Raw genomic sequence first — 13869 nt, forward strand, 5'->3', positions numbered from 1 at the left:
AATTGAAAAATCAATGAGACACTTCTCGCTTGAAAGGTCTGTGTAGAGTGAGAGAGGCATGCAAGAAACCAACCGTGAAAATAAAGTGAGGTGTGATAGATGCTAGTGCTTGGTGTACAGGTCTTAAGAGGATTACCGTATAATTAATCATATAATTAATCCTACTGGATTTAGGAACACTTTTTATGAGTAAGACAACCCTAAGGTGAGTCTTGAAAATCTGTTTGAGTTATACATGCTGGAAAGGTGAGAATAAGGTCTTTGGATGGAGGAAACACATACGAGAATATAACATAAAGCATTCTACTGATACGGCATTTGTGGGTGTAGGTATCATGGGGAAGTGAGAGGGACACACATCACACCCCCCTCCCGTGGAATGATTTAAGTTGATAAAGAGACATGATAGACTTCACATTCTTGAGCATCTGCCAGTGTAGGGCAGTGACTTGGCCTCATCCCTTGACCCAACCCTGGGTTTGCCACAGGAGTGAAAGGAAGTGCAGGCTCACCCCACAGAACGTATCCCTGGTTAAGGTATTCCTGGCAGGGCTCCCTTTTTATTTTTTATTTTTAATTGTAGTGAAACGAAATTGACCTTTTTCTTTTTTTTTTTTTTTTTAATTAATTAATTTATTTATGGCTGTGTTGGGTCTTCGTTTCTGTGCGAGGGCTTCCTCCAGTTGCGGCGAGTGGGGGCCACTCTTCATCGCGGTGCGTGGGCCTCTCACTATCGCGGCCCCTCCCGTTGCGGGGCACAGGCTCCAGACGCGCAGGCTCAGTAGTTGTGGCTCACGGGCCTAGTTACTCCGTGGCATGTGGGATCCTCCCAGACCAGGGCTCGAACCCGTGTCCCCTGCACTGGCAGGCAGATTCTCAACCACTGCGCCACCAGGGAAGCCCGACCTTTTTTTTTTTAACATCTTTATTGGAGTATAGTTGCTTTATAATGTGTTAGTTTCTGCTATACCACAAAGTGAATCAGCTGTATGTATACAAATATCCCCATATCCCCTCCCTCTTGAGCCTTGAAATTTACCATCTTAACCATTTTTAACAGTGCAGTCAGTAGTGTTAAGTAGATTCACATTTTTGTGCCACCAGTCTCCAGAACTTGTATTTTACATTTTGCAAAACAAACTATAAGCCCATTAAGCAACAATGCCTCCTTCCCCCTCTCCCCCAGTCCCTGGGAACCACCATTCTACTTTGTGTCTCTATGATTTTGACTACTCTAAACTCCTCATAAATGAAGTCGTACAGTATTCATCTTTTTGTGACTCACTTATTTCATAATGGACTCAAGGCCCATCCATGTTGTAGCGTGTGTCAGAATTTCCTTCCTTTTTAAGGCTGAAAAATATTCCATTGTATGTAGAGACCACATTTTTATTCATTCATTCATGATGGACATTTGAGTTGCTTCCACCTTTGGGCTATTGTCAATAATGCTGTTGTGAATATTGGTGCACAAATACCTTTTCAAGACCCTGCTTTGATATATTCCTTGATACATTTTCAGCCAGTTTAATATTGGAAAAAATATTTATGTCCCCCAAGCTTGATGTAACATTTTAACAACATGATGTATAGGAAAAGTCTTGGTCGAAATACATAGAATATTACAATCACAGACTTTTTTTTTTTTTTTTTTTTGGAGCCACACAGCATGCGGGATCTTAGTTCTCTGACCAGGGATTGAACCCTGCGCCCCCTGCATTGGAAGTGCAGAGTCTTAAACACTGGACCGCCAGGGAAATCCTCACATTTTTAAAAGTGCTCCGAGTGTCAAAAACAGGATAGGTGTCTTGATATCACAGTTAATACTCAATGTGAACCTTTCTCAACTATTGTATGTTTGTCCTAAAGGCTTTTTCACCACATTTAAGGTTTCACGTGTAGCCCTTGGTTTGCATGGTGTGTTACGAGTCCCATACCAGATGAGAACACGTTGAAGAAAATTGTGGAGAAAGAAGCAAAGCAAGTAAGACAGTGATTATGATAGACAAGAAGATGCTACTATAATCAAAGCTAATGTTTTTTAAAACCATATTGTTTGGTGAACAGAACGCTATATTTTAAGCATTTTAGATTCAAACATGATAGCTTGTTATTTGTACAAATACTAAATACAGTAATCACCATTTAGTGAAAGAAGTTAGAAACAATGAAATGTACAGAACTATATGAATATATTTATATGCATATTAAGTACATAATACTATATATTTTACATGGATAATTTAAGGATATATACCAGAAACATTAGAGGATACGTTTTAAGGAAGAGAAATGAAACTGTGTATCAGGGATGAGAAGGGAAAACGAGCTTTTGCACAGACATGTTCACAATGTGCCATAAAATAAAAGGATTAATTATACTTGTGCATCTGAGACCCAAAAGAAAGTGGAGAGTTAATTTCCATAGCAAACTATGAAAGGATATAAATTATATCCATGCATTTAAAAAATTATCATGTAACTATGGCAACTTAAAATTTATCTTTTAAAGTGTTAAGATGACAATAAGCTAAATATAGTTGTAACCAAGACTGTAAATGTCATAAGTTCAGCTGTCAAAAGATGTGTTAAAAACTGTTTAATAGTTTTTTAAATTACAAAAGACATTTTAAAAAATAGTGTGTTGCACTGTTCTACACTGAGTGCTTGTAATTCAGTTAAATTCTCACACTACGTGGAGTTAGCACAGAGCCCACAAGAGAAGTGCAAAGGCCTACACAAGACTGTCCCCACTTGAGGCTCCAGCCACAAGCCTCAGGTGTACCCTAACTAGGCTATAAATTTGGGGTTCCCACAACCCTTTCAGGTTCAGTAATTTGCTTGAACAACTCACAGGATTCACTGAGACATTATACTTAGAATTACAGTTTTACTATAAAAGATACAGGTCAGGAGCAACCAAACTGAGAAATACTCTTTAGGAGTGGAGGAATATGCAGAGGTTATACGCCCTCTCCTGTGGGATCCAGGCATCTCACCCCACCACCACATCAATGTGTTCACCAACTTGGAAGCTCCACAGAGCTGGGGTGACCAGAGTTTTTACTGGAGTTTCGTTAGAAGCATGTGTAATTAAATCCTTGATGACATGGATGAGTTCCATCTCCAGCCCTATCCCCTCCCCTGAGGTCAGGCTGGCCCAAAGTTGGCTGACCAGTCACAGGGTTGGTCTTTCTGGTGACCAGCCCCGATCCTGAGTCACCTACCTCATCAGTATAACAAAGAAACTCCTCTCACTCTGAAATTCCAAGGGTTTTGGAAGCTCTGTGCCAGAAACCAGGGTCAAAGGCCAGATATATTCTTTATTATACCACTGTTGCTTATAAAAGATAAAAGTGGAAAGATAAATCTTACACTCTAATATTGGACAAAGATTTACCAGTTGCCCTGTAGAAAAGAAGACTGGTGATAATACTAATAAGCAGGGACTTCCCTGGTGGCATGGTGGTTAAGAATCCGCCTGCCAATGTGGGGGACACAGGTTCATTCCCTGGTCGGGGAAGATCCCACATGCCGCGAAGCAACTAAGCCCATGCGCCATAGCTACTGAGCCTGCGCTTTAGAGCCCGCGAGCCACAACTACTGAACTGGCAATTATTGTTTAAATGGGTACCAAGTTTCTGTTTGGGATGATGAAGAAGTCCTGGAAATAGTAGCGGTGAGGGTTGCTCAACATTGTGAATGTTCCTAATGCTATTGAATCATATGCTTAAAAATGGTTAAAATGTAAATATTATATTTTACCACAACATAAAAGTTGCCCAAATAAATTGTATTGCAAGGGAATATTAGTATAAAATTTACAGTAAATTCTATATGTCATTTATGTATGTCTATAAAATACATAATAAGATATCCATGTAATCTTGGGGCAGAGGAGACTTTTTAAACAGCCTTAAGCAAAGTTATTGACAGGATGGGTGGCAGAGTATTACAGAAGTTGGAGACCATCGGCTCTGACTACCTGGCTTCATTTCCCAGCTCCAAATGAATGAACTTGGGCCAGTCACTTATTTTCTCTACCTCAGTATCCTCAGTTAATTAATTGGAACTCTAATAATAGCACCTACTTCATAGGGTTGTAGTGAAGCGAATAATCGAGGCAATAATGTAAGTACTTAGAATACTGCCTGACAGTAAATACTCTTGTTAGGAAAAAAAAATTTAAACTTCTATATGGAAAGACTCTTACAAACAAATACAAAATCCATGTAACACACTGTAAAATATTTGAAACGTATATCAAGCAGCCTGTAAATAATAAGGGTGTGAAAAAGCTAGTAAAATGGTGAACACAATTCACATACACAGTATAAATGTCAAAAAAAATTGAAAAATTTCTCAATCTCACTAATTGTTTAAAAAAAAAATCATATGAGGGACTTCCCTGGTGGTCCAGTGGTAATGAATCCGCCTTCCAGTGCAGGGGACGCAGGTTCGCTCCGTTGTCGGGGAACTAAGATCCCACATGCCGCGGAGCACCTAAGCCCGTGCGCCACAACTGCTGAGCCTGCGCTCTAGAGCCCACATGCCACAACTACTGAACCCACGCGCCACAACTACTGAGCCCATGAGCCTAGAGCCTGTGCTCCACAACAAGAGAAGCCACCGCAATGAGAAGCCCGCGCACAGCAACAAAGAGTAGCCCCTGCTTGCCGCAACTAGAGAAAGCCTGCACGCAGCAACGAAGACCCAACGCAGCCAAAAATAAACAAAAACAGGTCTTTCAGGGCTTCCCTGGTGGCGCAGTGGTTAAGGATCTGCCTGCCAATGCAGGGGACGTGAGTTCGAGCCCTGGTCCAGGAAGATCCCACATGCTGTGGAGCAACTAAGCCTGCGCCACACCTACTGAAGCCTGCATGCCCTAGGTAGGGCCCACATGCTGCAACTACTGAGCCCGTGTGCTGCAACTACTGAAGCCTGTGCACCTAGAGCCTGTGCTCCAAAACAAGAGAAGCCACCGCGGTGAGAAGCCCGTGCACCACAATGAAGAGTAGCCCCCGCTCGCTGCAACTAGAGAAAGCCCACGACAGCAACGAAGACCCAACACAGCCAAAAATTAATTAATTTATTTTAAAAAAAAGATAAAACAGGTCTTTCAGTTCCAGTTTTATAAATGTCTAAGGGAACTTCTGCTCCAAAAGAACCAGACCCAGGACAGTACACATTTTTCTGAGGCTTCAATGGTCTTGCAAAAGTAGGATAGGTCTCCATAGATTTCCAAAAAAATAAACTAGTGTGAATTTAGTCCAGAATGAGAAAACCTGGGGCCAGAGTGGAAAGAATCTGGGGCTTGAGCCATCTGAAGGTTTGAGAAGAACTGGATGCTAAGGACAAAACAGCTGGAAACTGAGGCCACGAGGCCAAGAGCCAAGGCCTGAGGTGAACCAGCAGGGAGCCTGACTGAACAGGATGGCTGCCAGATGAGTGAGCTGGCTGAGGCTGGATTCCTAAAGACATGCTGCTAGAGGGACTCTGAACCTTGAAACAGCAGTGAGGTGGGGGAACTGACACTCTCATTCTGAGCCAAAACTCTTGCTGAAGTGGTACTGGGTTAAGGCTACCAGAGATATAGAAGCAAACTTTCTAGAGGAAAGCCTCCCAAGGAAGGCAAACGGTACTTCCACCAAATCTGTTCAAGCCACTATGAGTAAGGTCAGCAGAAGCAAGAGAAACATCTTTAGTCACTTAAGAATTGGCAGTGTTGGCGTTGTCAGACACGCAATATAGAATAGCTAGGTATTGGGTGAACGAAAGGGGTGAAGAGGGTCAAAAGATACAAACTTCCAGTTATAAAATAATTAAATCCTGGGGATATAATATATAGCATAGTGACTATAGTTACTTACACTATACTGCGTATTTGAAAGTTGCTAAGGGTAGTTCTTGAAAGTTATCGTTACAAGAAAAAAATTTGTAGCTTCATGTGGTGATAGATGTTAACTAGACTTGTAATCAAGCAGGACCCTCTGGGGCCTTCCTGGGACAGACCCCTCCCCCTTGTCTTCTGCTTTACCTCCTCTCTGAAGTACCTGGATAGCAGTATCTGATGCACATTTCCCAAGTTGTTTTACAGATGCTAAAACCCCACCACATGGAAGAAGTTAACTACTTGATGACCATGAGAACATAGCCCCAAACTTATTGGAGTCTGAGTATTGATTGATAATCTTAACCCCTGTGAGACCACCCTGTTACCTCACCATCAACCAGAGTACTGTGCACGAGCTGATCACGTACCCTGCAACTCCCCTCCCTCACCTGGCCTTTAAAAAATGCCGCCCTGGCAAATTCCCTGGTGGTCCAGTGGTTAGGACTCTGTGCTTCCACTGCAAGGGGCATGGGTTTGATCCCTGGTCAGGAACTAAGATCCCACATGGCAAAAAAAAAAAAAAAAAAAGCCTCCCTGAAACCGATCAGAGAGTTTACGTGTTCTGAGCACTAGCTGCCTGGACTCCTTGCTTGGCCCTGCAGTAAACACTGCACACACCTTCCTTTACCACAACCCGGTGTCGGTAGGTTGGCTTTATAGCGTATGGGTGAGAGGACCCAAATTTGGTTAGGTAACAGACTTGTAGTGATCATTCCACAATATATACAAGTATCAAATCATGTTGTACACCTGAAACAATATAATGTTCTATGCTAATTATACCTTAATTAAAAAAAAAAATAGCCAGGTATAAAACGTGTAAAGATAAAGAACTCCACTGTGCTAGGGAATTTGAACCAAGCCTCTTGAGGGCAACCACAAAAAAGGACAAAATATTGAACATCACATCTGCACTGATTCCTTTATCTTCAGATAATTCCATCTCGGAATTCCCTGGTGGTCCAGTGGTTAGGACTCCTTGCTCTCACTGCCGGGGCCCAGGTTCAATCTCTGGTCTGGAACTAAAATCCTGCAAGCCGCTCGGTGCAGCCAAAAGAAAAAAAAAAAATGTCTTTTTTGATACTTTTGAAAAGGTTTTTTTAGAACCATGTTTCTTGAGCAGTAGGGTGAGAACACCTACTATGATCTTTTTATTAACAGTGATTTGTAGTTTTTAAATTCAAAGAAAGCATTTCCAAATTGACTTTGTCTTTTTAAATCTCATCATTATTGATTGAGGTTCTGATGTAGAGTTCCATATATCAATTTCTTTTTTTTTTCTTTTTTTTTTTTAGGTAAATAGGCGCTTTTTTAAAAAAATAAATTTATTTATTTATTTCTGGCTGCGTTGGGTCTTCGTTGCTGTGTGCAGGCTTTCTCTAGTTGTGGCGAGCGGGGGCTACTCTTCGTTGTGGTGCATGGGCTTCTCATTGCAGTGGCTTCTCTTGTTGGGGAGCAAGGGCTCTAGGCGCGTGGGCTTCAGTAGTTGTGGCACGTGGGCTCAGTAGTTGTGGCTCGTGGGCTCTAGAGCACAGGCTCAGTAGTTGTGGTGCACGGGCTTAGTTGCTCCGCGGCATGTGAGAACTTCCCAGACCAGGGCTCAAACCCGTGTCCCCTGCATTGGCAGGCGGATTCTTAACCACTGCGCCACCAGGGAAGTCCCTCAGTGTTTACATATTTTAAAATAACCCAGACAATTTTGTAGGAACAAAATCTAAAATGTAATTTTAAGGCAAAGGGTTTGCTGGAATTAATGATTTAAGAATTCTGTGACCAGAAGGGAAGAGGTAAACAAAACAAAAATACAAACACTTCTGGTTGTTTCTTTGAAAACAAAGAAATTTAGATCTGGTCTGCAAACCTAAGATTAAATGCAGCGTTGCATGACAGGCGATTAGCAGGGATTGGAGAATAATGGTTATGTTCCACAGGAGAAAACACACCACATATACATACATACACAACAGAAGCAAAGAGTGAAGAAAGAAAGATTTTAAGAATTATAGTTTTTATTTTTAATTAAGATGGCTTCATAACCAAAATAGTGAAAACTGGTATTATAATCACCAAGAAACCTCCAGCTTTCCTTACTGCCGTCCAGACTGCAGAGGTCACATAACACAAATGACAAGAGTGGAAGTCAGACAGACTTGGGCATTAATCCTTAGTCCACCAGTTACTATCTGTGTGACGCGAACGCATTTTTAAACCTCTACGTTTCTGTTTCCTCATCTGTAAAATGGAGGGTAACAACAGCCCCTGGATCATAGGATTATTGAAGTACTAAATACATTCGAAACACTTAGCAGCTAAGAAGCACTCAAAAGAGCATTCTTATTTGCTCTACAGCATAACCTGACTAAACATTTCAGAAGCCCTATTCTCGCAAACTCACGTCTCTACTCCCAGCTCTAAGAGCGTTCTTGCACATTAATCCCAAACACATTTGCTTCTATGTCAAGGACCTCGCTCCCTAAACACTATTCGTAGTTCCTATTTCTCCTCAAGGTATACTTTCTGTTCTCAGTCCATCCTCTGTAGGAACTCCAGAAATACCATTCATCCTCTCATTCTCATTCTGAGCTTTCCAGGTTTAGCTGAGATGCAGCCTCCTTTCAACATTTACAGACTAACCTCCTCAGAGACTGCAAATCTGTTGCAATCATGCACATACCCCTTCTGTTCAGTACTGTTTCACCATCTTTTCATGTGCTGTCCTTCAGTTGGTTTGCTGCTATTTACAGGTCATTTGAGAACAGGAGCTCTTCCAACCTTGTTTCCCACCATATGACTTATTTCTGTTGCTAGGAGTATTTATAGCTTTCCAAACTGACCACGGTCTTTCACACATTTGTCCTCTGCCACCCTCCAAAAAAAAGTTTCTTTCCTCTTCTCCAGGCAACTTCAAGGTTTTGCCTGGGGAGAAGGTTCAAAATTCAGTTCGAATGTCACCTTTCTAAAGCTTTTGGTAGCTGTTGCCTAGGAAGGATTAGGCAACGAACACGGCTCCCATACTGTACTATTGGATAAGCACTTGTAGAATTTAATCATCACAACTTAAAAGATAGGCCTTACCGCGCCCTTTTAACAAATGAGGAATCTGAGGCTGGGGGCGATCCGGTGATTGTCCAAGGACACGGCTAGGAGGCTGGCAATGCCAGGAGGGAGCCCTTGCCTTCTGATACAGGATGTTGCTTGCCACTTGGGTTCAGGCAACATCCTGATAGAGGAAGTATGCTTGGTTAGCACCTGCGCTCCAGGGGATCTGGCAGTTAGCAGTTGCCCGATAAATGTTCGCTGAATGAACAAATCATCAGAATTCAGTAAACACTGCATAAACGCGGTGAAGAATGCTGGAGTTGGAAGGGACACATTGATACCACAGAGCAATCGGCTCGGCTTTCTGATGCTGAAAGGGAGGATTCGAGATGTCAGTGCCCCACAGGTAACTAATGACAGAGCTAAGACCGGAAAGAATTTATTTATTTATTTATTTAATAGATACAGAATGCCTGCTATAGGAGAGTGCTAGCCTCTGGGGTCTATGTGGTCGAGGAGAGACACAAGCTTACCAATTCCCTCCTCAGAGCGCTAAAAAAAAAAAAGAGAGAGAGAGAGAGAGAAAAGAGAAAGCACTGCAGGAGAGTAAGGTGGGGACAGAATTCCCAGAGAAAAGGATGTGAAGGAAGAACCTGGAGCGCTTGGTCCGGACCCGAAGTGGAAAAGGATGATACAAAAAGGAAGAGCGAGAAAGCGGCGCGACCCTCGGGCCCTCGGCCCGTTTCTCCGCCGAGCCACACGGGGGCGCTGCACCTCTCCCCGCGTCCCGGGCCCCGGCGGCGCCGCCTGCTCTACTTTTCCCGGCGGAAATGCCCGGGCGATGACGGACACCCGGAGGGAGGGGAGAGAAAGAGCTAGAGAGAAGGGGCAAGGGAATTGGGAGCGGCCGGCGGGCGGGAGGCGGCGGCGGCAGGTGCCCATCGTCCGGCGGGAGCTCCAAGGAAGCCCCGCACCTCCCCGCGCCTTTCACCGACTCCTGGGGCGCGCGGCCTGACGGGCCAGGGCGGGCAGGGGTCTCCCGGAGACCGTGTGCCCGGAGCCGCCCGCGGGGCTTGGGCGGGGCGCGGGGTCGCGCTCCCCGGCTCCTTCCCTTCCCGCTGGGAGCTGGCGGCGGCGGCGGCGCCGGGCGAGGGGAGCGGCGCCCGGGGCTGGGGCGCGCGGGGGCGGGGAGGGGGGCGGGAGGCAGCGGGGGAGGGGCTCGGGCCACTATGGACGACAAGGCGTTCACCAAGGAGCTGGACCAGTGGGTCGAGCAGCTGAACGAGTGTAAACAACTGAACGAGAACCAGGTGCGGACGCTGTGCGAAAAGGTAAGAGAGAAAAGGGGCGAGATGCGGGCGGGGACCCCGTTCCTCCTCCTCCTCCCCCTCCCCCCCTCCCCTTCCCTCCCGGGATGCCACCCCTGTGCCCGGCGCGCCGGTCCGGGGACCCGCAGGGCTGCGTCTCCGGCTTGAGCATTCTCCCCCGGTTCGGGTCGGGCCCTTCCAGGACCCCCGGGGACCTAGCCCACGGTCCGGACCGGACTCTCCCGGTCCTGGCCTGTGGGGTCCCGGGTAGGTGGGCGGGGGCATTGTGGCACCCGGAATCCACGCCCTGAGTGTGACTGGGGTCGCCGACGCTCTTCTGGGGAGATTGCTGACACTTCAGCATTTCCCGTGCGGACTAGCAATCCCGGCGCTTTAGCTGGCCGGCAGATGAATCTCGTGCGGTCTCGAAATTGAAAATGCACCGAAAACGAACCTGGGTGTTGTGACTATCAACGCGCTCGGTAATATACCCAGGCTTTTTCTCAGGTGACTCGGGCCCATCAAGAATCAGTAAATTGGTATGCGTCAAGCATTTGTTTGTAGAGAGGTGGGTGTGATGACAGACTGTGATTTTTAAAATAGAAGTTGACTTTAGTTGAGACAGATGGTGACTGGTCTTCACGTTGAGAGGCTCTCTTTGGAAGCAAAAAATTGTTGATTTTCAGAAACAAGACGGCAAGTCTTAAGTTTGGTAACAGTGCTTGCCTGAAATGATTAATGGGGTATGTGTTTTTCGTGCAGGCTAGCGCTTTTCAGAAAGTTATTTCTATTATATGTAAGGTTTTTTTCATTTCTAGAAAGTAATAAAATATGCAGGTGGTTTACTGTTTACAGTTGCTCTTGATTGTGTGATCTGAGACAACTTTCTGAATTCTGTGTGCATTTTTTTTTAACCACTGTAATTATTTCGGACTTTACATCTTACTTTTCTCATTCATCTTTTATGTAGTTTGGACTAAATTTTTATGTAAGAAGGTCCCATGTGAAGGAGTAACGAAGTTATTTATTCTTTAATGTTTTGGGGTTTTTTGGGGTTTTTTTTAAGCCAGAATCCGTAAGACTTTCTTCATGATTGTGTTTGGAAGTCAGGATGCCTCAGAAAAGCACTAAAGAAAGAAAGATTTTGTCATTATTATTTATAGGGTACCCTTAAAATTAAGCATCTTAGGAATGGAGGAGTAATAGCTAATACTAAGTAGTTAGAATAGTGTTTTTTAACTAAGTGTAATGTTGCTTAGGGTCTTTATGTATTAAATAACTTTTTTTGAAGTATAGTTAATTTACAATGTGTTAGTTTCAAGTGTACAGCAAAGTGATTCAGTTTATTTTTGAATTTTTGAATTTTATTTTATTTTTTTATACAGCAGGTTCTTATTAGTCATCCATTTTATACATATCACTGTATACATATTAATCCCAATCGCCCAATTCATCACACCACCACCCCCATCCCCCGCCCCCCCCCCCCACCGCTTTCCGCCCGTGGTGTCCATACATTTGTTCTCTACATCTGTGTCTCAATTTCTGCCCTGCAAACCAGTTCATCTGTACCATTTTTCTAGATTCCACATATATGCGTTAATATACGATATTTGTTTTTCTGACTTACTTCACTCTGTATGACAGTCTCTGGATGCATCCACGTATCTACAAATGACCCAATTTCGTTCCTTTTTATGGCTGAGTAATATTCCATTGTATATATGTACCACATCTTCTTTATCCATTCGTCTGTTGATGGGCATTTAGGTTGCTTCCATGACCTGGCTATTGTAAATAGTGCTGCAATGAACATTGGGGTGCATGTGTCTTTTTGAATTATGGTTTTCTCTGGGTATATGCCCAGTAGTGGGATTGCTGGGTCATATGGTAATTCTATTTTTAGTTTTTTTAAGGAACCTCCATACTGTTCTCCATAGTGGCTGTATCAATTTACATTGCCACCAATAGTGCAAGAGGGTTCCCTTTTCTCCACACCCTCTCCAGCATTTGCTGTTTGTAGATTTTCTGATGATGCCCATTCTAACTGGTGTGAGGTGATACCTCACTGTAGTTTGATTTGCATTTCTCTACTAATTAGTGATGTTGAGCAGCTTTTCATGTGCTTCTTGGCCATCTGTATGTCTTCTTTGGAGAAATGTCTATTCAGGTCTTCTGCCCATTTTTGGATTGGGTTGTTTATTTTTTTAACATTGAGCTGTATGAGCTGTTTATATATTTTGGAGATTAATCCTTTGTCTGTTGATTCGTTTCCAAATATTTTCTCCGATTCTGAGGGTTGTCTTTTCGTCTTGTTTATGGTTTCCTTTGCTGTGCAAAAGCTCTTAAGTTTCATTAGGTCCCATTTGTTTATTTTGGTTTTTATTTCCATTACTCTAGGAGGTGGATCAAAAAAGATCTTGCTGTGATTTATGTCAAAGAGTGTTCTTCCTATGTTTTCCTCTAAGAGTTTTATAGTGTCCGGTCTTACATTTAGGTCTCTAATCCATTTTGAGTTTATTTTTGTGTATGGTGTTAGGGAGTGTTCTAATTTCATTCTTTTACATGTAGCTGTCCAGTTTTCCCGGCACCACTTATTGAAGAGACTGTCTTTTCTCCACTGTATATTCTTGCCTCCTTTGTCATAGATTAGTTGACCATAGGTGTGTGGGTTTATCCCTGGTCTTTCTATCTTGTTCCATTGATCTATGTTTCTGTTTTTGTGCCAGTACTATATTGTCTTGATTACTGTACCTTTGTAGTATATATAGTCTGAAGTCAGGGAGTCTGAATCCTCCAGCTCCATTTTTTTCCCTCACGACTGCTTTGGCTATTCAGGGTCTTTTGTGTCTCCATACAAACTTTAAGATTTTTTTGTTCTAGTTCTGTAAAAAATGCCATTGGTAATTTGATAGAGATTGCATTGAATCTGTAGATTGCTTTGGGACAAATACCAACAATATTGATCCTTCCAATCCAAGAACATGGTATATCTCTCCATCTGTTGGTATCATCTTTAATTTCTTTCATCAGTGTCTTATAGTTTTCTGCATACAGGTGTTTTGTCTCCCTAGGTAGGTTTATTCCTAGGTGTTTTATTCTTTTTGTTGCAATGGTAAATGGGAGTGTTTCCTTAATTTCTCTTTCAGATTTTTCATCATTAGTGTATAGGAATGCAAGAGATTTCTGTGTATTAATTTTGTATCCTGCAACTTTACCAAATTCATTGATTAGCTCTAGTAGTTTTCCGGTGGCATCTTTAGGATTCTCTGTGTATTCTCTAGTATCATGTCATCTGCAAACAGTGACAGTTTTACTTCTTCTTTTCCAATTTGGATTCCTTTTATTTCTTTATCTTCTCTGATTGCCGTGGCTAGGACTTCCAAGACTATGTTGAATAATAGTGATTAGAGTGGACATCCTTGCTTTTTCCTGATCTTAGAGGAAGTGCTTTCAGTTTTTCACAATTGAGAATGATGTTTGCTGTGGGTTTGTCATATCTGGCTTTTATTATGTTGAGGTAGGTTCCCTCTATGCCCACTTTCTGGAGAGTTTTTATCATAAATGGGTGTTGAATTTTGTCAAAAGCTTTTTCTGCATCTATTGAGATGATCACATGGTTTTTATTCT

At 43.1% G+C, this 13869-nt stretch overlaps 1 protein-coding gene across 3 annotated transcripts in view; it reads left to right on the top strand.

Moving 5' to 3' along the window:
• Window positions 1–9760: 9760 nt before the first annotated feature.
• Window positions 9761–13869, top strand: part of PPP2CB (protein phosphatase 2 catalytic subunit beta) — a 32988-nt gene continuing 28879 nt past the window's right edge. The window contains exon 1 of one of the 3 annotated variants that reach the window (XM_082375048.1): window positions 9761–10263. In XM_082375048.1, coding sequence (XP_082231174.1) covers window positions 10162–10263 — 102 coding nt within the window. In that variant the 5' untranslated portion in view covers window positions 9761–10161. The remainder of the gene's footprint in view (window positions 10264–13869) is intronic. The other 2 variants (XM_082375050.1, XM_082375049.1) reach the window with 2 other exon arrangements.

Source organism: Balaenoptera borealis, assembly GCF_965194805.1.
Source record: "Balaenoptera borealis genome assembly, chromosome: 21".
Classification (NCBI taxonomy): Eukaryota; Metazoa; Chordata; class Mammalia; order Artiodactyla; family Balaenopteridae; genus Balaenoptera; species Balaenoptera borealis.